Genomic DNA, 24829 nt, shown 5'->3' on the forward strand with positions numbered 1-24829 from the left:
TGGGAAGAAAGGGGCTTACCTGACTAAAGCCCCACCAGTCTGTAAATTTTTGTTCAAAAGAAAACCTGCCCCTGTGAGTCATGGCTCATTGGCACTGCCCCAGCAGCCACTCATGGCCTATGTGAAGTACATGTATTGCCCCCATTTCAGAGAAGGGAGAACAGGCAGCCATCACCATCATGGGGCTGTGGCCATGCTGGGGCAAGAACACAGCTCAGACTCCCAGCCCCTCAGCATACTACTTTCAGCTCCTACAACCATGCTCATTTCTCCAGCCCTCCACACATCACCCCCCAGCCTAACATTGGCCACTGACACCAAGCTCCACCCATGGTACCTAAAGCCCCATTTGGGCTCCACAGCCATCGATGAAACTCCCACAAAAAGCTGTAGAAGCTTAAACTCACTCAGTGCTTAAAGTTGCTAGGTTGGGGCCTGGGCCCTGTTGGCTTTCTCTAGGCAGCCAGATGCCTAGCTGCCGCCTAAGCCCCACAGCCCAGGGTAAATGGCACGCTGAGGGGCTTGGCTACGTGAACAGCAGCAGCAATCATGGCCCACTTTAACCGTTCAGGCCCTGGTTAGGACACAGCTGGGATATGGGAGACCCAGGTTCAGCTCCCTGCCTACTGTGGTGGTCTAAGGTGGGCCTCTCTCTACGCTGAATGGGCAGATAGCGCCTAGGCCACCCACCCACACTTTGTGACTCACAGGGGGGGGTCAGGAGGGTCTCTGCTTATTCCAGGCACTGCCCCAGTCAGCAGTGCAATGCTCAAGTCCTTGCTGGATCCTAAGGACAGGCCCACCTAGCGTATTGCCTCTGTACTAGAGTTCTTGGCTAGAGGGGATTGTTTTGGGCAGTTACAAACATGGGCTTGTACCTCATCTAAAGATGAGGCCGTCTGACAATTCGAGCTTGGATCCTGTGTAGTAGAAAGCCACTCTGCAGTGAGGAGCAGAATGTCTGAACAAACAGACCACCTTGCCGTGCCCAGGCAGTGTGGAGCCAGCACTAAGCCCAACGCAGCAAGCAGGAGAAGGGTTCACACAATCTCCCAGCTATGTAAAAAATCCCCACGCTGGGGGAGTGAATTTAGTTTTGTTAATGGTCAAACAGCTCCAAGGGAAGTATCCATGTTTTCCAAACCATTTGCAGACACCAACTCCCTGCTCTCTGGGGCAGTTGTTACTGCTAGTGACAAGACAGACCTGGTATGTGAACTGCAGGTGGGGAGATGGGGGTGGAGACCCTGGAGCCTGCTGCTAGGGGAGGGTAGCAACACTATTAATCTTGCCAGCCCTCATAAAAGAGGAATTCAAACCCTCCGTGTCCACACAGCACAGAGGCTGCAGCCCAGAGGACTGACCGAAAGCAGAGCGTACAGACAACGAACAAGTACGCAACTTTCTCTTCCTCCCCAGCCCTCCCTGCTGTGCAGGCCACAGCCACTGCTTCCCAGGTCAGAGGCCTCCAAATTCCAGCCTGCTATGTCCAAAGCTGCTGAGACATGCAGCTTGAAGGTACTGGGAGCTGCGGTTACCAGCACCTCAGAAATCCTAGCATGTGGATTTGGATCCTAGATCAGACACCCAGTTAAAATCCTAGGGCTGTTTTCAAAGACAAACTAGTTCTTAAAGAGGGATCATCTTTGACCAGGTGCAGCTACTGGAAGTGAGACATTTTCCCCTCATCTCCCGCTGCTGGCTTTAGAAGCCCCCATCAGTCTTGGCTTCCCCAGGCTGCCTCATCACACCCAGCTCTAGGGACCTTGGGTGAGACCAGGAGTGCAGCATGACCGAGCACAGCAAAGACTGACTCATTGTTTCATTAGGTGATTTGTTAGATGAGAACTTAAAGGCGCTTGGGGAGGCCAGTACCATAGCAGGGAGAAGTCACCCAGTGAGAGAGCACTTGGACAGGTCTCAGCCAGGTAGCAGTTAGTGAGCAACTCGGCGTCAGCTGGGATGGCATAGGCACCTGCTATGTCCTGCAGACCAAATACCAAGAGTTTCCAACTGTCACAGCATGAGCTACACTCATGGCCAACTCTAGCCCATAAGCTGCCCTCATTGAGGGGGAAACTCAGCTTTGTGATCACCACTGCAGTGGATTGCCTGGAAAACACCACATTAGGCAATGCAACTGTAGCATCTTAATGTTATTTAGCAGCTCACCAAGGTCTGTCCCATGTGACTCACCAGCTCTCCACGTACCCTTGTGTGGAAGCCAGTGGTGGAGATGCACAGGCTCACAGCTACTGGAAAGCAGCGACTGAGGCTTGCCTTGGGCTCTGGTAGGCCCGAGGTGGAGACGTGGGGCAGAAAGTTGCTAGCTGCCGTCAGCAGAATCTTAGTGCCGGCAAGCCAACGCATGTGCCATAATGCTGTGCACTTCTAGAGCGAGCGCCTCTTTTGAAAGTCTCTTCGCTTCCCAGTTTGTATTCAGGACCTAGCTAACCAGTAACACTGTCAGCGCCTCCTGCAAACAGACATCAATAAAACAGCTACTAAAACAGTCCAGCTGTGACAGGAGCAGTGCTGCGACATTTCCCTTTGGCCACCTGCTGTGCAGCCAACAGCTGTCAGTGAGGCTAGATCCCAAGCTCTCGAAGAAAAATAAGCCACCAGAGTCTGTGCTGATCAGTGACCAAAGCTGGGCTGCAAGTAGCGTGACCGCCTAGCAGCACTGGTGAGATGTGGACTGGGAATGTGCCCTGCAGTGACCCGCTAAGGCCCAGATCGGACCCAGCTCACAGGCTGCAGTTTGTAACAGTTTTGTCAGATGCGAGCCATTGGCGGGAGCGCGAGGTTCTCTCTTGGGGTAGGATCCTTCCAGGACCTTTTGCACACAGCTACTCTCCATCTACGCTCCCACTGTCCGAAGCACAATAAAGGGTGTGGCTGGAGTGAGGCAGCAGCATGAGCAGGTGCCTGGCTCAGCTCTTCTGGTTCATGAGCCAGGAGAAGAGCAGCTTCCGGGGCTTAGGTTTCCTGGCTTGGTGGATGCGCACTGTGCGGGGGGAGCGCCACACTTTGATGGTGGTGTCATCACTGGCTGTCAGGAGCAGTTCCTGCTCAATGGGGCTGAATACCACCGAGTTGACCACGTCGTCGTGCTGCAGCTTGGCCAGGCAGATGTTATAGTGCCGGTCCCAAATGTAGCCATGATGATCCTCCGCCCCACTGCATTGAACAGAAGACACCAGTAAGAACCCAGCTCGGCCAGAGGGAAAGGGGCCCTAACCCGCCTTCCCCAAAAGCCTCACAAAAATATATGGAGGAAACAGGTGCCTCTCCCCTAAGGCCTGGGGTTACACCCAAAATACTGACCCAGCTTGTGTCCAGCCCTCACAGCTGCGAGGAAAACCTTTCCAAGAAGGAGCCAAGGGGAATCGATGCAAGGGTGTTTGTCTGAGTTTGCAGTAGTGCTGGTGTGAATTGTGCTGCTCAGTTCAATGGGTACTCACCAGTGTCATCTTTAGGGTTCAGAGTTAACTTACCCATCAACATGCTCCTTCTTCCACAATCCCAAACCACCAGAAGCCTCGACTATCTCCTCCCCAGATACCACCTTCCAGAGCTCCCTCCCCCAGTACTGCACTGTCAAATCAAGAGCGTGGGGACAGTATAACATACTGACTGCTAGCCTCGTCACTGCACTGAGCACGTGGTTGGCAGTCATCCCATTCGGTACAAGCCTACAGTTTTTCAGGTAAGTCGCGCTGCTGCAGGAATTGCCCGAGTGCCTCCGAGGCTGGGCCTTGTGCTGCAGAATCTACCTCATCTCAGCCACAGACCTAGCTCTGTAACAACAAACCCAGGGGCCCAAGGAGCACAGTACAGGGGTCCGGGGAACTGGGTTTCTCTCCCCTCCCATCCCACTAGCTTTGCGGCCAAGAGGGACAGGCCCATTGGGCACCTGGCTACGAAGTCCCTGCTGACATCAAGGAAGATGAAGAAGCATTCATCGTTGGGGGTGTAGGCCCGGTGCGCGCGGAGGGCTCGCTTCACCTCCTTCATAGTCTTCAGATCAAACACATGCAGGTCAATCTCCTCTGCGATGGGGGGTGGCTGCATGGGATCAGAGATCACACAGTCCCGCGGCCAGGACCGGCTGTTCACATACAGGTACCTAGGGGACAGGAGGGGAAAGGTTACACTGCTGGGTCACTGCTCCAGTAACTGCATTACCATCCAGTCTAGAAAACCTCTCTGGCGTGACTGTGCTAGGGCACTGGCTGGTTTCACTGCCTGGCTCTCCAGTGCAAGCTCGCAGCCGTGGTGTTTGGGTTACAGACTCTGGAGGAGGAGGAGCAGGAGGCTGGAGTTTTGAAAACAGCCGTTTACATGAATTATTTTTAAGATTTCAATTAAGCCATTTCCATCCCTGCTCAATTCTGCAAGTCGGAACCCCCCAAGTGCCTAACAAGGGGCCTTTAAGTATGTGCTGCTGGGAAACTCCAAGGAGAGTTCATTTTATACACCAAGCTCCTCTATCCATTCAGCCACTCAGAGGTCCTGGCCCAGCTACAGAGCCAGAGCAAGAGCACACAGATGGGGAAAACATCTCCTTAGGCAGCTCCTGCATGCAGTTACTGGAATCAGCATCTGGCTGGTCCCCAATTCCATTTCTATCCCTCCCAGCCAAGACTCCTGGCCACCTCTTCCCCGGTGTGGGCTAAACCAAGCGCCCCTCCCCCCCTTCTGTCACACACATGAGAAACAGAAACATACAAGACAAGAGGAAAGCCCAAGCTCCCCGGGTCAAGAGCAAGCTACACTCAGCTGAGCTAATGGAGAGTCCTCTCAACTCTCTCCCCGACTTGCTTGAGAGGGGAATTCCTTCCTGACCCCAGATCCTGTGACCAGTTTAACTCTGTGCACATGAGCGAAGCACCACCATGATTACATGCAAGAGCCATTTACGCTCCGAAACACCCTCTGGGTCCAATGCCCCATTACAGCAGCCTCTGGCATGGAGCAGCTTATGCATGCTGTGCCTGGCTGCAAGGTCACTTCCCTGCCGGCACGGAGACATTCTTCTGCACAGTGCTGTAGTTGATGGTTTTCAGAACCCAGGGTTAGACCCCAGCAGAGCCAACTTGGCTTATCACCTTGCTAATAGGGGCATTAAGTTCCATGCATTTTGCTTTGTGCCAGGGGTGGGGAGAAGAGATCTCAAATACCAAGGGCCTGTCTAGTCTGTGCCTGTGTACATGCATTAATGAGCCCATAGAGGCAGGGGACAATCCCTTTGCTCTTCTTAAATAAAAAAAGTGACCAAGCTCTGGAACCTTCCCCCCCCCCCCCCCCCACACACACACACTAACTACACTTAAAGCGATCAGCTGGTGGCCAGTGGCTCCATCCCCATGGCAGACCCTCTGCTCTGCTGTGCCTCGCATCCTGCCACACCCACCTGTGATCAGGAGAAAGGCCCATCCCAATAATGTGACCGTGGACGTCGATGACATGATCCAGCGAATCAAAGAACTCGTCCGAACGTCTCTCCTCCCCAAGCACCGGTCCAGCAGTCGTCATCTGATGAGGCAAGATCTGCTTAATCCCTTCGGGGGAAAGGGAGGCAAAAAGGGGGATTAGTCCGCTCTGCAAGAGGGCGCTGCTGCTGCCTGACTCGTAGGTAACATGCAAAAGCCAAAGGACTGAGGGGAGCTCCCCGCAGGCTCCAGAGCAAGGAGCGTCCCTCTGAAACCTTATTACAAGCTGCTAGGAGTGAGGAAACCCACATGGGGGACCCTGGCTGGGAACCGACTCCTTTATGACAAGGCTCGGGTGGGGACTGAGAGTCATGGCACAGTACAGGGCATCAGTCCCTTGGCACTCTCCTCTGCTGGCTATTCCTGTGGCACCAGCCCAAAGCGTCATTTGTGCCCTTCCAGTGAGGTTTGCAGCTAGGATGGGGGTGTTTAGTCCCTTCACTCCCACTGTTTACAGCCAGAGCAATTCCAAAAGCAAACACAAAACACTTCCTTTCAACGGTTATAATCTCCTTGGAACTAGGTTTAACCGGGACCAGCCGATTACTGCAGTGGTGGTTTCCTGATGCAGTCCTGAGAGAAGGTCCCATCCCTGCTGCCTGGGAACAAATTAACTGACTTGTAAGGGTATGATTCTGTCATAAAGGTCACGGATTCTATTACTTTCCAGGACCTCTGACTTCTTCCACAGTGGTGGCTGGCCCCGGGAGTGGCAGAGCTGCTGGCTGGCTGACTGCTGGAGCTGCAGCCCCGTGGGGCTGGGTCCACCCCCGTGGGGCTGGAGCAGCAGCCATCAGCCCTTGCCACAGGAGCAGTGGCAGGACTGGAGCAGCTGGCGGAGTTCAGCCCCTGGCAGCGCTCTGACTGACTGTTAGTCCCCCCCCCAAGTGAATTTTAGTAAAAGTCAGGGACAGGATACAGCCTTCTGTGAATTTTTGTTTATTGCTCACACTTTGTGATGTTATTAATATGAACTGTGACCATACAGATCATTGTTGCAACCAAAGTCATGTAGTGGCACCAAATCTTGTACAAAGGAGGTCAAGTAAGGTGTCTATGAAAAGGTTATGATTTGCTGGTTATGATTATGCTATCTGTAGGCATGTACCATTTTTGTATTTAAAGTTAAGTATTCGCTCTGTCTGTATTTGTCTGAACCTTGTGCTCTGCTTCAGGGTCTAAAGACAGTTTGGGTTACTGGTGTTTCAGAGCTTCCGTGGAGCAAAGTTCCTCCAGGGGTAAGAAGCAGGATTGAAGAAAAAAATGGAGGTAATGCAGCTGCCTTTTATAGTCCTGTTGTCACGTGGCCTGTGCTTCTTTGTTCCAAACACAAGCTGCCCAGCACATGGCCTGGAAAATCCTTAGAGTTCTCCCCATAGGCAGGCCCCTGCATGCCTTGCTGAGTCACAAGGTGTAGCTGCCATCTCTCAATGGGTCAGTTGTGTAGCTGATGGTCCTTGATGGGCCATCAAGCAGCCTAGGCAGTGCTGATGCCAAATTGTCTGGGGTGTCACCCAGAAGCACAGCACAAGTTTGAAATACAGACAGTAAAGAGCCGATACTTATAACTTTAAATACAAAAATGATACATGCCTACAGATAGCATAATCATAACCAGTACATCATAACCTTTTCATAGACACCTTACTTGACCTCCTTTGTACAAGATTCGGTGCCACTACATGACCTTGGTTGCAACAATGATCTATACGATCACAGTTCATGTCAATGTCACACACCTGTCCTAGACTTTTACTAAAAATACCTAAGACAGAATCTTAACCGTAGTCATTTGCAACAGATTCCTCAGAGGCATCCTGCAAAGGCAAATATATGTATGCAGAGACAACCGAGTTGGGGAATGGGGGTGTAGTCAGACATTTGGTTTACACCTTTTTAAACTCACGCTTGAGAGAGAAGCTCTGTGCTAAGGATCTCGCACCAACCCCTTCAGTAATTGGCAGAGAGCTCCCAAGCCACAGCTCTGAGTCCTCCAAGCTGGATCAGTCCTGGGACGATCACACTCAACACCACTACCAGTTCTCAGTAAAACACACTTCAGGCCTTCTAGAGGTAGAGGCCCGGTCTACACTAGGAAATCAGATTGGTATAACTACATTGCTTAGGGGCGTGAAAAATCCCCATCCCTGAGCGACAGTTATACTGACCGGTTCACACAGGAGAATTTCCCATCAACCTAGTGCTGTCAACATAGCTATCACCTCTCAGGGAGGTGGATGGGAGAACCCTGCCATCAGCACAGGCAGTATCTTCACTGAAGTGCTACAGCTGCATTTGAAGTGTAGAGAAGCACAGAGAAGTGTGGAAGTGCCCCAACTGCCAGCCTTTTCGGGCCACATTTCCAGTTCCCTCCTCATGGGGATGATACCAACCAGGTGTGTAAAGTGCTTTGAGATCTGCTGATGAAAAGCACTGTAAGAGCTGGCATTATTGTTATTATTTAAATGAAGGGACACTGGTTGTGCCTGGTGGTTTTTATCTGGCGATCAAGGCAATTTACAAGCCCTCAATGATTGTGCCCACAATGCATCAGCTTGTGGGCAGGACAAGAGTCACATGAAAGGCCTGTTGTGACGCACAGCTAGAAAGGTTAAACATCCTGCAAAATAAAAAACCCTCATAAGACATGTGAGGAGAGAATGTTTGTGTTTTTGGGTATTTACATATGTATGAGTAGGGTCAACAACGTAATCAACAGTCCCTGCCTATGCTGTATTCCGATAATTCAGAGGTCAAAAGAACATCCTAGCATTTAAATGAATTGTAAACATGGGATATCTCGGTATTCATCTCTCTTTGAAATGTACTGTGACTGGTGGAGGAACAAGCAAACTGCCTTATGTTAATTCTATAGCTAAGTACTGGTGATGGACCTCCTTCAAAGTCATGCTAATAACCTTTTTAACTCCAACTTGTCAAAAGACATGACATTGTATAAAAGGTCCTTGGGTCCTGATTCTGTCATCTCAGATCTGCTTAGGCTTCATCAGGGGAAGTTTGAGTCGCAAGACTGAGGTCCCAGTTATGCTGGGGGAACGCCCTGAATATGATATTTGGACATAGGTCATTGGACTATAACCTATTTCTGAAAGAACTCTTTGCAGCTGTGAAGCTCACCATCTCTGCTGTCAATCTGCACCTCAATGAATTGAACTCCTGTCCGTCTGTCGGTCTTTTAACCCTACTCTCTCTCTCTCTTGTTTTTTAATAAAGTTTAGTTTAGTTAATAAGACTTGGCTGTAGCGTGTATTTGGGTAAGATCTGGAATATTCATTAACCTGGAAGATAATGTGTCCAATTCTTTGGGATTGGTAGAACCTTTTCTTTTATATGATGAAGTAAGATTTACATAAATTTCATCATATCTGATGTGGGTACCTGGATGGAGGATTGAGGCTGGATCACTTTAAGGGAACTGTGTTGTTTGGACTTCTGAGTAACCAGTAAGGTAATAAAGAAGCTGTTTTATGCTGGCTTGGTAAGTCTAAGTATTGGAATATCCACCAGCTTTTGGGGGTTTGTCTGCCCCATTCTTTGCGGTTCACCCTAATTGAGTGACCACAGCTGGCCCCCACTAGGACCCCGGTCACACCTGTCTTCTGTATACCACAAAGGGGCACCAAATAGGTTCCCTGAGGGATGTTTTACCACATGAGCACAGCACCATGACAGCTGAATTCCAGCTTTGAGATCCTGTCTGGGAGGTGGCTCGGGAAATCCATCCCAGCAGCCCAAATGAGACGCAGCTGAGAGCCTATAACAGGGGCCCTGGGTCGCAACTCTGCCTGGACCTCAATAGGAAAAGGAGATGACCTTTTCCCTGGCTCCTGTGACAGGTTTCATTTGAATATTAGACTAAGTAGCACATTTCCTGGATTCAAACCTAGGTCTGGCAGAGAAATCCTGCAGCGTGGGAGGAAAGGGAAGCCACCAAAGCACCTGCTGGAGAGCAGCACAGGTCAGATGAGCGAAGCCGAGAGCTTTGGTAGCAGGACTGAACTCTGATCTCACGTGAGTCAATGACACACCAGGGCATGTAGGACTTCCAATAGTGCACCCAACCCATCGGAGCAGTGTGCTCCAAGCATGCAGCGAGTAAATTTAAATACCAAGTCCCTGGGGCAGAGAGCAGATGCAGGAGGCCTGTTCTACACACAAACCTTTCAGCAAACATTCTGTGACGCCTGCCATTGGGAGAGGAAGAAGCCAGTGGTTTGCCCTGGTATAAGATCACTCTCTCTGCTTTAGGCAATAGTTCCAAGTTAAGAAATCCCTTTAATTCAAAGGCACCATAACTATCCCACAGAAGGCTATGCTGGCAGCTTTACAGGAGCCCAAGGGCTGCACATAATTTGCAGTTGTTTTCCATTTTTCACATGGTGCTTCAGCCTGTGTACACTACAGGTCCCAGCATGCAATATGCAGCCTTGATCCAAGGGACCTGACTGCTCACATCCAGATGGAGCATCCTGTAGCCACCAGGGCCCATGCTGAAAAGGTGATGTCAGGCCAGGTTGGAAGATGGGCTGTACTTTTCTCAACACCAACACAAGACCAGATGGCAGAATATTACAGCCTGCTCGTGGTGGTGGTGGAACCTAGAGATGCTAGTTCTACATTATTGCAGTATTACAGTGCACAGGTAAAGTCACAAAATGCCAAAGCTAGGGTTGGACACATGACCTTAACTCTGCCCCTTGTGTATATCATGCACTAGGAGTCAGGCTTCAATTATATGATCAAAGACTATTTCCCAAGTGGCTCATCTTAACTGTTTTCTACAAACTTAGAACCTGGAAAGCCTTCCCTTCTGGCTCAGGCAGGTGGTAAAATCAGATCAGAGCCAAGAGAGCCAGCAGCAGGAGGGGATGGAGGCTGAATTGGGGAGTGCAGGCAGGGGAAGGAACCAGGAAGATGCAAAGTTCGCTTCACCCTGGTGGCTTCACAACAGATGCAGAGCAGGGAGACCAAGAGCAGCTTCCCGCTCCCTCCCCTTCTGCTTGTACTAGAGGTGGTTGGTTCCTCCCTGGCCTTGGGCTCTGTTTCTTAGGGACCTTTTGAAAAGAAGCTAGGGGGTAGGTGGGGGGAGGATCAGTTGTCCCCACTCCCATTCCTGGTGGTGACACTCCTCACAGCTCTAGCATCTGCCCTAGCCCCACAGGGCTCTTCCCACTTAAGGCTCCAGCATGGGGGACGGAAAAGTGGAGGGAAAGCCCCCTTCCAAAGAGGCTGTCACCTAGGACTCTGGCAGTCAGCCGCCAGCGCTAGTGTTGTGGCTGTGGCTCTGTCTCCACAAGGGAATGAGGCAGGGGCTGGAAATCACTGAACCTTCTACAATTAGACCACTTAAAAGTGGGGTTCCAGACTTTAGAGAGTGCCGTTTGTGGGAATGCTTTAAAGTGAGCATTGGCTGAATATGCAAAGCCCTAACATGCTGGAGTTCTGAGCACTCAGATCTGAGCTGATCCTCTTCCAACCCGCCCTGAGTCTCAATGAGAACAAGCCAAACTGGGAGAATCAGAGACGTATAAGGTGTCAGTATTGCCAAGAGCTCCCATATAACTGGTTGCACCTGCAGTTTTCCAAGAAAAAATAAAAATACATCTGCTGTGCATGCTCGGTACGTAGCCTGCAGATGCTCGGAGCTCTGAAACCCAGCAAGGGCTCGAGCCCTCAGACAGGTCCCTGGCTATGACAAGATTTACATTTCTCTAGCTGTAACTAAATAAAAGGGATACTTGTGGCACCTTAGAGACTAACCAATTTATTTGAGCATAAGCTTTCGTGAGCTACAGCTCACTTCATCGGATGCATACTGTGGAAAGTGTAGAAGATCTTTGTATATACACACAAAGCATGAAAAAATACCTCCTCCCACCCCACTCTCCTGCTGGTAATAGCTTATCTAAAGTGACCACTCTCCTTACAATGTGTATGATAATCAAGGTGGGCCATTTCCAGCACAAATCCAGGGTTTAACAAGAACGTCTTGGGGGGGGTGTAGGAAAAAACAAGGGGAAATAGGCTTGAATAGAGACTGGGAGTGGCTAAGTCATTATGCAAGGTAACCTATTTCCCCTTGTTTTTTCCTACCCCCCGCCCCCCGACGTTCTTGTTAAACCCTGGATTTGTGCTGGAAATGGCCCACCTTGATTATCATACACATTGTAAGGAGAGTGATCACTTTAGATAAGCTATTACCAGCAGGAGAGTGGGGTGGGGGGAGGTATTTTTTCATGCTTTGTGTGTATATACAAAGATCTTCTACACTCTCCACAGTATGCATCCGATGAAGTGAGCTGTAGCTCACGAAAGCTTATGCTCAAATAAATTAGTCTCTAAGGTGCCACAAGTCCTCCTTTTCTTTTTGCGAATACAGACTAACACGGTTGTTACTCTGAAACCTAAATAAAAGGGGTGGCTAGATTTTTATTAAAAAGTTCTAGGGAGTTGAAATTTTTTTAATCTCAAAACAGCTGACAGGATTTTGCATAAACTTCCCAGAAAGTTTCACCTTTGGCCAGAGACCAAGCCTGGAAAAACACAGCCTGGTGGGAAGCATTTTGGAAAGGGGTTATAATGGAAGCAGTTTTGAAACCTTAACTACAGAAGGCACCTAACAGAAATCCACCGTGCTAGGAGGTGACCAGAGCCTCTGCACTAAAACAGCAGTTCACTTACAATAAGGCACTGAGTCAGCAAGGGGACTGCCATTGCCCAGCTTTGTCCCTCAGACTGTGTCGTGAACGTCAGAGCCCAGCGGGAGCCCGAGCAAGGCAGAGCTCTGCTACTCACCTATCTGGTGTGGAGAGTAGGTGAGGCATCCTGTGGTGAAGATTAAGTATTTCTTCTTGTTGCTGGCCTCTGTGGGGAGCTGGGTTAGTTCAGGCGGTTTAGTCCGGTTCCTAGCAAGCAGCTCTGCCACCTTCGTCTCCAGCTCTCTCTCACTCAGGACGGGCATCACACGGCCTTCAAGGAGGTCATCCAGGAACTGCTGCAGCCCATCCCCTGCTGTCCCGCTCCCACCACCCGGCGATGCCTGCGCCACTGGCTCTGGCATCACTTTCTGCTTGGGCTTCACCTCCTCTTCCTCACTGTCACTGCCAAGGTCAAAGACCTGGTAGGGAGAGGTAGCAGCAGCCAGCTGCTCCTTGTAGTCCAGGAGCAGGTCCGGGGCGTCGTAGCGGCTGCAGTCTGCCACCATCACTGTCCGGATGGTGCTGGCATTCAAGTTCTGGATTTTGAACAGTCTCTTCACTACATTCACATTCTCAGACTCTATGCCCTGTTAACAGAGGGGAGAGAGTGCGCAGATGCCTTCTCGCTGTGACCAAACAGTACCAGAGAGCACGAAAGGGCTCAGGATCACTTCTACAACAGACTTCATAGGAGCCCCAAACCCTCTCGAGAGAGAGCCCTCTCTAAACAGCACTGTGCCCTTTAGGGCCTTTCAACAGAGGCTGTCAAAGCACTTTACAAGTGGTGGTGAATGGAGCCCCCTGGAGAGGGGCCAGTATAGCAGTTCCCCTCTGTGCCTCAGTTTCCCCACCTGTAAGATGGGAAGTGACTTACCCAGGGTCACACAGCCAGACAGCAGCAGAGTTGGGAATAGAACCCAGCGTTCTCTGCTTTAGTCCTCTAGCTGACACCGCCTGTCCTAACAAACATAGATTCAGGAACAAAGCTTCTATTCTGACCACTGGTTCGGCATGATTGGTGCCAGCTGACTGGCCATTCTAGGAGCAGAAAAACAGTTACCAATTTGCTTCCTAGAGTCTGTTTCTCCATTTCCTTCCTTTGGGAGGGTTTCACTGCAGCTACTTCATCCTGCAGACTGCTTCATCTCGCAATCTGCACTGACATAGGCTGCCAGTGACACGAATGCTCCACTTCTTTGGGCATACAAATTGTCAACACCACTAAAAAGGGAGCACAGGCTAATGGGTAGAAAAAGGACTTACAGGGTCTGGCTCAGAACTTGGGCAACTCAACATCCAGGCTTCATTTTCCCCCCATCTGTAAAATGGGGGAATTAAATCCTTACCTCTCAGGGGCTGCGAGGGTTAACACTTCAATGTTTGCTGCACTGAGAGATCCCTGGTGCTTGTATAATAAAGACTGAGGTTTCACAGCACTCAGTGAAAGATGAAGGAGCTATTCTCATTCTATAGGGCTGCCGGGGCCAGCAACAGGACAGCGATGGGCTGCCAGGCAGTGTTTGTCCACCTTCTCCGGGGCAGTTTATAGTAACTGATGCAAGAGGTGGCAGATGGAATAGAGCATGCTTGAACCTAAAGAACTGAGGGGAAGGGGCACAAGTGGCAAACTAATAATAATACTCCCGTCTGCTAGGGAGAAGCTAGGGGTCAGCCTGCCAACAGAAGAGCCTGCTGTAGTAAGGCTCAGTGAGGAGAGCTGTACAAACAGAGAGCGCCTGTCAAACGAGGATCTCAAAGCGCAACAAGCAGACTGAGCTCAACCTCCCTATCCAACACCTGCCCCCCAGGGGGAGGAACTGTTCTCCCTATTTCACCAAGGAGGAAACTGAGGCACAGTGGGTAAGTGAATTCCACAGGTCACAGCGAACCCATGACAGAGCAGGAGCAGTGCGTGGATCCCTCTCGTTGGAAGCCGCAAAGTGCGAGACGGCACTTCCTCCAACAAGTCACATGACATTCACTTCCCTCATTTCCTCTAGCAAGGAGGATTCTTTGGCCCATCTGTGGCCATATTAATTCCCTGTCCAGTGAGCACCTGTGTCCCATAAGGCCAAGCACCCAGATATGATGGCAGGTTGGCAACAGCTGACAGACTCCAGCAGCCCCAGGCACCCAGCTCTCACAGGACCCATCAAGGCATCCAATGACTCTTAACCCACCTGCTCACCGTGGCTCATCCTCTGGTCCCTTCCAGAATGAGACCCTGGGCTGGACTCCAGTCTCCATCCCCATTAACACGACACGAGTGCATGGAAGCAGACGGCACAGAGCCACATGGGAAGTGCCCACTGCAACGGGTGCTGTGCCAGGGAGGCAGCGGGGTACTGGAGGGCCGCCTTGAGCCAACTCTACCTTGAGCCTAAGCTCTCCACCCCTCTTAACCTTCTCTAAAGTTCATGCTATCACTGTATTTGCTCCCAGAACAACCCTAACTCCCACTACAGGAGGCATGATCGTGGGAGAGTGCTCCGTTCCTCACCCCTGTTGGCAGTGCCCAGGGTTCTCTAAGGCATCAGCCCCCAAAAAGGGGGCTCAGCAGTGATGTCAGAGATTCAATGTCTCACACCCAGCTGACGGGAACTGTCCAGGCTATTAAACAACCCAGAGCCTGGAGAAGCATGGCCCTGGGACACACCTGGAAGGCATTGTTCAGCCACAGCACAGAGCAGGAGGTGATGTGCCCAATTCGGTGCAGGTTGCCGGAAATCAAGTTGGTTTCATTCAGCCAGCAGCCAAACACATCATAGGGTTTATTCCTCACCCTGGAGAGGAGCGTGAAGTTCTCTGTAGGGAAGGAGAAAGAGGGAGGATAATACTGCTCCACAGAAAGGACCCCAGTGAAGCAAGAGACAGGACCCACAGGACAGGGATTCAAGTCAGAGGCCCAGCTGATCCCTGAAGCAGAGTGGATGTAAAGATGGATGGTCCCTCTTACAGCTTATCATCAGTGTGGATTCCCAACACACTCTGCCTTTCAGTGGTGCTATGGTAACTAGCAGCCAAGATATTCCCCTAGATCATATAGGGGCTCTCTCTCTTTCTCGGCGCAGTGAGCGTCACTGTCGATTAACAAGGGCCCACAGGTTTTGAGCCAATCCATCCCTGTAAGAAGCCTCCACTTGGGTAGGGAACCCAGGATAGAGATAGCAGGAGATACTGTGACTCAAGATTAATATGGTCCCAGGACTGGAGCAGCAGAGGGCAATCCAGGCCAAGCGGGATGGGCATCAGCAAAGCTGTGTGTGATGACAGGAAAAGACCAGCTAACGGTTTTGTGACTCAGAGGCTATTGGCAGAGCTGGGAGATGGGGCGGCCGCAGGACTGAGCTGTGGGGGAAGCTTGCCCACTGCCTGCTCTCCTGCTGCCTGACTGTGGCATCAGTGCCTCACTTCCAACAGCATTAGAGTCTGCCAAAGGTCCCTTTTAAAAAGGGACACGAAAAACCCATCCAGTCCCTTTCCTAGCCACAGGCCAAGTCACAGCCCCTCCGTCCTGCCACCTTCAGCTTTCCTAGGGCAATCTGAATCTGTGGCTATCCAGCCAGCTCCACACTCACACCAAGGCAGAGCCAAGCTGAAACGAGCATTACCCAGGCTAATGACAGCGATCTCTCCTGACGAGGAGTTGCGGGGCCCCACAAAGACCCCTGACACCAGGAGGAGGGAGTCATCCGAGTTGAACTGGGAGAACTGGGTGTAGCTCCAGTTGTACAGCCGCATGTTGGAGCTGTGGAGCAGGGAAATGGCCAGCTCGTTGTTCCAGATCTGCGGACAAAGGGGACAGGGCAGCTGTTTCACTCAGAGCGTGTCATTAACCAGGATTCACAGAGCACCAGTCAGGAGGCACGGAAGCAAACAGATGGAGATATGCTAATCCCAGCCTCGCTGCCAGAGAGCCATTCAGAAGGGAGCCGGAGGGTTTGCAGTCATTGCTATGAAGATCTTCGATGAATTTGGCCCCAACCAGCTCACTGCCCCGTTACTATCATTCCCTCAGCCTCAGAGGGCTGGTGCTCTGCAGCACTCAGGACAGTTGTTCCTCTGAGAGCTCAGTTCTGCCTCCTGGTTCATTTTAGGGTCATTTCCTAGGTTCCCTCTAAGCTGCGTGGCCCCCGATTAAGCCAGGTGCAGGGGCTCAGGGCTGTGGCGGGGAGAGGCGCCCCTCACCGCCAACCCCAGCTTGGACCTGTTGTGGACTTGCCGCGGCTGGAGGAGAGGAGCCCCTCCCTCGGCCCGACCCAGGCCTGCCGGAGCTGCCAGGGAGAGGAGCCCCTCTCTCAGCTCAGCCCAGCCCCACTGGAGCTGCTGGGGCCGGGAAGAAGCACCTCTCCCCTGGCCCCGAGCTGCTGAGGTGAGAGGGCTGGGAAGAGTCCTCTTTTCCCACTGCAGCCCCAGCCCAGCCTGCACCCCTCAACCCCGGCCCCACCCTAGAGCACCCCTGCTCACCCTTCCCAACCCTCTGCCTCAGCCCAGAGCCCCCTCCCGCACCCCAAACCCCTTATCCCCAGCCCCACCCTAGAGCCTGTACCCCCCCACATACACCCCAACCCTCTGCTCCAGCCCTGAGCCCCCTCCCATACTCTGAGCCCCTCGGCCCCAAGCCCACCACATGAATTTTGTTATGGGCACCAATATGAAGGTGATGTGTCACACAGGGTCATGTCACACATCACCTTCATAGTGGTGTCCATAACAAAACTCATTCCGCACACGTGCGTAAGAAATTAGAGGGAACACTGGTCACATCCCCCGGCTGGGGGAAGGGCCTGTGACCACCTTCATTTCTGACTGCAGTGGGCCCCAGTGCAATGCGAGTGGGATTGGAGCTGGGCCCAGGCCCTATGCTAGCCGAAGTCACTGCAGTCTGACAGGATTCCCCTGGTTCCTGGCAATGGAGTTGGTCTCTAGGTAGGGACACCTGGCCTTAACTTAGTCCACCTTCCAACCTCCACACCGCCACTGGCCACCTCAGTCGTCAGGCTGGACCCTGCTGCACCCAGCCAGCTTTCCCCAGGGCAGGGCCAAGTGAACCCAGTCAATGTGCAGAGCCCCCCAGATGAGGCACAGGGAGGGGACATGACTCACCCACAGGGACAGCGAGTCAGTAGCAGGGTCAGGAGCCCTGACACCTAGACCCACAAAACTGTTCACACCACTGAGGGATAGCTCAGTGGTTTGAGCATTGGCCTGCTAAACCCAGGGTTGTGAGTTCAATCCTTGAGGTGGCCATTAAGGGATCGAGGGCAAAAATTGTGGATTGGTCCTGCTTTGAGCAGGGGGTTGGACTAGATGACCTCCTGAGGTCCCTTCCAACCCTGATAATCTATGTCTATGTCTCACTTGTTTCCTGGGTCCCCTTCCTACTCTCCTAATCCCTGCCCAATCATTGCCCAGGCTGGGGTGACAGCACATGGCTTGGGGCTTAGGTCAGAAATCTCAGCGAGGGAGAGCTCAGGCAAGGGAATTAGATTAGGGGTCTGTTACAGGAGCGGGTGGGGAAGGGTTAGTGGCCTGTGATGAGCAGGGGGTCAGACTAGCCGATCATGATGGTCCCTTCTGGCTTTACAGTCTATGCATCCAGAGACTGCTTTGCAAAGCCAGCTCCCACTCCTTCCCCAGCCAAACCCTTGTCCCTGTGCAACCTGCCCATAACCTCCACAACCCCTGCTTCCCCTCCTTGATTTCTATGCACTTAGGAGAGACACATCACACAAGAAATGCACTAAGCCCTGTAAAGGAAGCAAAAGAGGTCTAGTAAAGGAGTCCCAGAAGTCACAGTGATAACCAGCCACTCGGAGAAGGGCCGGACTGAGCAGTCCAGATGGCCCAAAGCCCCACAAACTCAGATGCTCCTGACCTGCCCATCATGCCTTCTCTGCTTTCTGGACACTAAGAAGTTTCAGCCCCAGAATCCCTCCCCACAGCTCCTGACTAGAAGGCCTGACAGCACTAACCAGAGACGGTCAGCGTATAAGAGCTCAACGGAAGATTTTCACAGCTGGAACCTGAATGTGGCCAGCCTAGATGAGTGAATAAACCCCTCAGAACAACAGCTGCATGCCTTTACCTTAACTGTGCAGTCCTTGGAGCAGGATGCAAACAGGTAACCTGTGTGGGAGAAGCTAAGGTGTAAGACCTGGTCATTGTGCTCCGTCAGGGTCTGCACTTCAACACAGGGGATGGTGTCATAGAGCCTCTGGAAGTCCTCGTACCAGGAAACAGCAGCTACAACACATGCGGATAGGAGGGAGGAGTCAAAGCTCAGCATAAGTGGAAGCCATAAAGCCACATGACTTGTCTATAACAGGGACTTAACATTTCTCACTAGCGTTAGCAATGGCAGGAGCCCAAGTGTAGACAAGGCTGCCATAGCCGCAGCCATTGGTAATCAGATTTTCTCTGACCATCTTAATAAATACAAAGAAACATCTATTGGAAGGATTTTAACTGAGAAACATTGGTGGGTTCTAAGCCACAATGCGAGATGTAGGGATCACCATGGAGAGTCCAATGAATGCCTATTGTTGAGCCCTGAGCAGAGGTTAAGGTGCAAACCACATGTTAGGATGCATAAGGAATGGGATAGACATTAGTAAGAATATTACATCATCATAGAACCACAGAATTAGAAGGGACCACGAGGGTCATCTAGTCCAGTGGTTCTCAGCCAAGGGTACGTTTAACCCAGGGGGTTATGCAGAGGTCTTCCAGGGGGTACATCAACTCATCTAGATTTTTGCCTAGTTTTACAACGGGCTACATCTAAAGCACTAGCGAAGTCAGTACAAACTAAAATATCATACAATGACTTGTTTATACTGCTCTATTTACACACTGAAATGGAAGTACAATATTTATATTCCAATGGATTTATTTTATAATTATATGGTAAAAATGAGAAAGGAAGCAATGTTTCAGCAATAGTGTGGCTGTGACACTTTTGTATTTTTGTGTCCGATTTTGAAAGCAAGTATTTTTTAAGTGGGGTGAAACCTGGGGGCACGCAAGACAAATCAGACTCCTGAAAGGGGCACAGTAGTCTGGAAAGGCCGAGAGCCACTGAGCTAGTCTAACCCCCTGCCAACACACAGGATTTGTTGTGTCTAAACCATCCAAGACAGACGGCTGTCCAGCCTCCTTTTGAAAACCTCCAGTGAAGGAGCTTCCATGACTTCCCTAGGCGTCTGTGCCATTGTCCAACTATTGTGGTAGTTATATACATTAATTGGGGACCCTCATCTGAAATGCTGAGTTCCGTTCTGTTCCCTCTGCCAACGAGACAGAAAAATGAGAAGTCCAGAAATGGTCTGTGGTCTGAAGAGGCTTCTATATGAAATGGGACTGAGAAGAACAGGGCCTGTTTAATTTAGAGAGGAGATGCGACAGAGGTGCACAAAAATACCTCAGGACCTCTCACAATATAAGAACCTGGGGACATTTAGTGAAAATGAAAGGTCACAAGCTTAAGACTCAAAAGTAAGATTTTTTTTTATACAAATGCATAATTTGTGGCAGTGAGTTCCACGGGCCAGTTTGAGGACTGACGAGGCCAAGGATTCAGAGGAGGAGCTGATCTTTATATAGGTAAAGAGAACATCCATAGTTATGTTAGATAGGAGTTCAAAAGTTAAGGATATCAACTCTCCTGCTGCAGGGTATAAAGCAGCCACTAACTGAGGGCTAGGAAGAAACTCCTGGGCAGCATATTCCACAACCGTCCATTAAGGGAGTCTTCCACCTTCCTCTGTAGTATCCAGCACTGGCCCCTGCTTGATAGAAGAGTGGGCTAGATGGGTCACAGCTCTAATTTGGCATTCCACTAATGCTCCTAGTCACAGCAGCCCCTGGATTCCATTTACTGAGCCTACAGACATGATGTTTCTCCCTAGGTTTGAACTGGAACCCTGATATTGTAGTCCCTTCTCAACAGGGGCAGCTTGACATAGGCAGACCTACCTACTGACCAGACTCGGGGGCTCTGCTCCTTTCCATCAGTCCCCTAGGGTGGATGACCTCTTTGAAACTCCAGTTCAGCCACTCATTTTGTTGGCAGTATCCTTTAATATCGGCCTCTTGTCACAGGTATGTCACACAGGGAGAGCAGTACAGGCCAGTGCCCCAAGTGCTCCAGCTATTTTGTTTTCAGCCCCCTGCAGAGCTGGGGAAGTACCCAACCAAATTCCTGGACTTACTCTACTGCACTAATGGGTCCAATGACATAAGAGAAGCTAACAAACAGGTTTGCCAGCTATGGCCACAGAGTAAACAGGAATTAGAGAAGCACATGCACAAGTCAAAACTAACGTGGAAATATTAAATACACCTTCATTTTGGATTTACTTATGCTGGTTACAGCTAAAATCCAGTTATTCAAGGGTCTACGGTGACAGAGAAAACCTTCAGGGTTCAGAAAACAGGCAGCAGCCCCATGCTGGAGCTACAAATCCTAAAGGCTGCAGGGTTGAAGCCAAGTGGATTTTGCAGCCATTTTTGTACTTCTTTCTCCCTCCCCCAAGAATGGGTTCTTTGCTCACTCATTCTTCACAGCATGACTCTCCTGCCTCACTCAGCTGGAAGGTCAGGCATTCTCTGCCTCTGCATCCTCTTGATTTCTCACTCTCGTCCACGGGAGTGGAACTGGAGTATGAGCACATGGCTGCTGTACATGTCATATGGTGGGGAGTAGAGTTCTGCAGAATCATGATAAAGCCTGCACCTCCCAAGTGGGACTTGTATGCATCTTGGCAATGCCTAGTCCCCGAGTCCTCTCAGCAACAAGGGTCTGTCTACACTAGGAATATGACCTGGTGATCCATGGTTAAAGACCACTGTTGTCTTCCTTGGCCAGTCCTCAACCAGTGGTTGAAGATGTTCAGGTGCAAGGCCAAGTGAGACCCACATTTGAAAGTGGATAACACACCACCACCATAAACATGAGATTTGTTGTACCTGCTTATGCCCTTCTTAAAGGGACAATAATCACCGAGCAGCCTGGTCTAGGTATTGTAAGAAACTGTCAGTCTGCAGAAGGGTTTAAAAAAAAATCTTTAAATTTTAGACTTGGATGGGGTAAGGAAGGGAAATCTCTGAATTTTCAGCAAATTCCATTCCACAATTTTCAACAGGGTCTGATGGGTAATAGACCCTTTCCCCTCTAGGTCACTATGTGATGGCTGATGTTCCCTGGACTGCAATCCCTAGTTCATGTCACATGGACCAGTGCTCATGTCACATTGACCTGTCTAAGAGGCCAAGGATTAAATAATCTACTGGGAGCTGCATGTCCCACACACATCTCGGTGCTTAGCTCTCCAGGGATGGGCCTTTATAGAATACCATCAGTCAGAGATGGGGTCCCTACAGGTCAGAGGGGGGCAAACTGGCACGGCTGCATGGAGGAAATCTTGTGCTGCTGCCAATGCTGTTCCTATTTTGTCAATTAACAGGACTGTGGTCTACCAGTCAGCTAACCCAGCCCTTTTCAACAGTGCAAAATTGATAACTTACTAAACATAGTTAAAAATACCAGACCTGGGTGCCGTGGCACTTCCCGAGAGACCCTGTAGTATCTATAGAACAGCTCCTTCCACAGGAACTCATCCCGGGCCACAGCATGCCATTGCCGACACACCAACCCCACCGAAAGCACATCTACGTGGTCCAGGTACAGGAAAATCTCATAGAGGATGCTGTCTGGGAGAAGGGGACTATCCCCAACATCCATACTGTCATTCTGTCACCAAAGGGCTCTGAAAATAAACACAGTGGGGAAGTTGGTGCCTGTTCGTCACAGAAGGTAGAAACGTCCCAGGTTGGGGTCATGCAGAGTAGCAAGGTTCTCCTGTCTGAGCAAACTTATTGAGAGTCATAGAAGGAAAGAACAGCAACTTTTTACAAGCAGCAGCAAACACACACATAGGGAAAGTGAGAGATTTCTAAAATTCACATTACCAATCACTGGTGTTCATACCGTAACATTTGGTGGCGTGCTGTGTTGCTGTTGTTTTTAAATTCCCTTTGACTTGATCCTTAATGATTTTCTTCTAGTTTTTTGTCCCCAAACAGAAATGGCTTCTTAATGAATTTTCTACTTTTATTTTTTTAATGTAGCAACTCTTTAAGGCTCCATACTACCGAGACGGACACTAACGTTTACTATGAAATTGTTCACATGTGAAAGGTCACGACAAACAGGCCCCAGTACTACAAATGCTCACATATGGGCCTAGTTTTATTCATGCACATATTCATACAGTGACCCCCAACACAGGCTGTCAGCAGTGTTTGACCCTGGGACTTTCAGCACAAAAGCACAGCTTCTAGTACATCAGCTAAAGAGCAAGATCTATTAGCTGGGGGCAGTAGGAGGCAGCTACACTCTGCGTGGGCCAACCCCAGGTGGGGTGGTAATGCAGGGTGTTGGTCTCAGGATATTAGCGAGACAAAGTGGGGGAAGTAAGATCTTTTACTGGACCAACTTCTGTTGGTGAGAGAGACCATAATAGCAGCTTTGTGTGGCTCAAAAGCTTGTCTCTCTCACCAACAGAAATTGGTCCAATAAGAGCGATTACTCACCCACCTTCTCACTTTAAAACCTTGTTATCTGTCCTCCTCGGGGAAGGGTAAAGGTCTATATTTTGGGTTTCAACCCCAGCTATTGGCCCAAGGCAGAGGCTATTATAAAACTGGCATCTAAACAGACACGAACTCTAGGTCAGCTCAGACACTCATGAGAGGCTTACCCTGCTGGGGGGGTGGGGGAATATAGAACACATTTGCAAAGTGGGTGGTGTCTCTCACTCTGGGAGTGGTCCACAGAAGAGGCACAGCCTGCTGACAATTAATGGACCTTGTCCTTTAACTTAGGAGGTAGACATCTAAGCTTTGGTGCTGAAGGTTCCAGGTTCAAACACTGCTGATGGCCCATGGGGGACTCTGACTTCAATGGGGTACGCACATGTAGCCAGAATTTGCTGCTGCTGCTTCACATTTAGGGCCTGATCCTGCTTCCACTGGATTCACTGAGAGAAGCATTGAGCCCTGAGTCTTTTTCAATTATCTGCATTAACACCACACTATCCTTTAATAACAGTGTGCATGCCTATAGCACCTTTCATCTAGGGATCCCAAAGACCTTTACAAACATTCATTAATTCTCACCCCACTCCTGTGGGGCAGGTATTATTATAATGGTATCCATTTTACAGCCGGTGAAACTGAGGCACAAACCAGTGAATTGGCTAATGCCATACAATAAATTAGAAGTAAAACTATTCTCCTGCTATAGCCACTTGACAATATTCCCTCTTTGCTCTTTCATCTTGATGGACTACAGCTGGATTTCAAAGACAATAATATGGACCGTAAAAGGCTGTAGCCAACTGAGAACTTTTTGTAATCTGGAACATCAGGTTAAACAGCATATATACCTTTGACTCACAGTTCATAACAACCCCTCAGAAGCTTGGAATTGTGGTAGTTCTTAGCAAAACCGCATCTTCTCCTGTGCATGTGGACAGGAGAGCACTGGTCATGGGTACTGGGCTACAGGTAGAAAGAGGGACATGATAAGATAATGACCCCAGATGCAGACAGCATGGCCTTGGCGCAAGATGCAAGGAGCCCCAGAAACCACCTCTCCACTAGGGAACTGTATAAAGATGTTTCCATCAGCTCAGCAGGCGTAATTAAGATAGCGATGTAAATGCCGCAAGCCACCAGAACCCAGCCTACAGAGGGCCCCCACTAGCCCCAACGCTGGTACAAGTGGCTATAGGTCTTCGCGTCCCCCCCTACAGAGAAGCGGTCTAGGGCGATTAGACGCTGAGCTCCCGTTCCTGCCGGGGCCCCTTTAAGCTGACACAGTCTCTCCCATTTCCAGCCTGCCTCGCGAGAATTCGTGAGCCGAGCTGTTGAAGAACCGCTCCCGGCTGCGTTCAGCCAGCGCCCGGCTCTGCCCGCGGCTCGACACACACGGGCCCGGCAGCTCCGTGCCGGGCAGGGGGCGAGGCGGGGCAGGCGCCGGGCAGAGGGCAGCGCGCCCGCCCCCTCTGGGCCCCTCTGGGCCCCCGGCACCCCCGCTTCAGCCACTTGCTGGCCCCAGCCCCCCAGCCCGCCCCTAGGGCGGAAGAGATCCCAGACCCCCCCGGCCACGAGCCAGGCCCCCGCGAGCTTCACCCTGCCCCGGCCAGATCCCCCACCTCAGCTCCCCTGCTCCGGCTCCTCCCCACGCCGCGGGCTTCCGGCCCTCCCGCTCCTCGCTTCCGCTCCGGCCGAGCTGCCGGAGCCGCTCTAGCCCCTCTCTATGGTCCGCAGCCCCGCCCCCAGACCTCCCCAGGCCAGAGTGTTCCATCCCAGAGGCCCCATCCTGCCCAGGCCTGACTAATGGAGCCCAGCATCGTCCATGCCAGGAGGCACTCACGTGGCAGAAGCCTGTCGTTCCCTGCGTCTCCCGCCTGGGCCCTGGGGTGGGGGCTGGGGGCAGAGGGCTCAGGCCCTGAGCTGCAGGCAGCCAGCCTGGCCCATTGGTGCACAGCTGCTCAATGGCTGGCATCTGTGCCTATCAATGTCTAAGTATGCAAATCAGAACCCGGG

The 24829-nt window shown here is 51.0% G+C and overlaps 1 protein-coding gene across 10 annotated transcripts; it reads right to left on the bottom strand.

The window, feature by feature from the left end:
- Positions 1 to 219: 219 nt before the first annotated feature.
- FBXW5 (F-box and WD repeat domain containing 5) lies at positions 220 to 24596 on the bottom strand. Of its 10 annotated transcripts, none has more exons than XM_027829866.3 (10): positions 24436 to 24596; positions 23665 to 23779; positions 21767 to 21984; positions 18303 to 18460; positions 15826 to 16000; positions 14871 to 15019; positions 12312 to 12801; positions 5417 to 5564; positions 3917 to 4129; positions 220 to 3180 (listed from the first exon to the last, which is right to left on the bottom strand). In XM_027829866.3, exons 3-10 carry the CDS (start codon positions 21957 to 21959, stop codon positions 2934 to 2936), a joined length of 1773 nt encoding a protein of 590 aa, XP_027685667.2. In that variant the 5' UTR covers positions 21960 to 21984; positions 23665 to 23779; positions 24436 to 24596; the 3' UTR covers positions 220 to 2933. The 10 variants fall into 10 exon arrangements, with proteins under 10 accessions (XP_027685667.2, XP_043386651.1, XP_037735374.1 ...); XM_043530716.1 differs by having other exon boundaries at positions 23676 to 23779; positions 24436 to 24541; XM_037879446.2 differs by having other exon boundaries at positions 21743 to 21984; positions 24436 to 24532.
- Positions 24597 to 24829: the final 233 nt, after the last annotated feature.

Source organism: Chelonia mydas, chromosome 16 (genome assembly GCF_015237465.2).
Source record: "Chelonia mydas isolate rCheMyd1 chromosome 16, rCheMyd1.pri.v2, whole genome shotgun sequence".
In the NCBI taxonomy this organism is placed as follows: Eukaryota; Metazoa; Chordata; order Testudines; family Cheloniidae; genus Chelonia; species Chelonia mydas.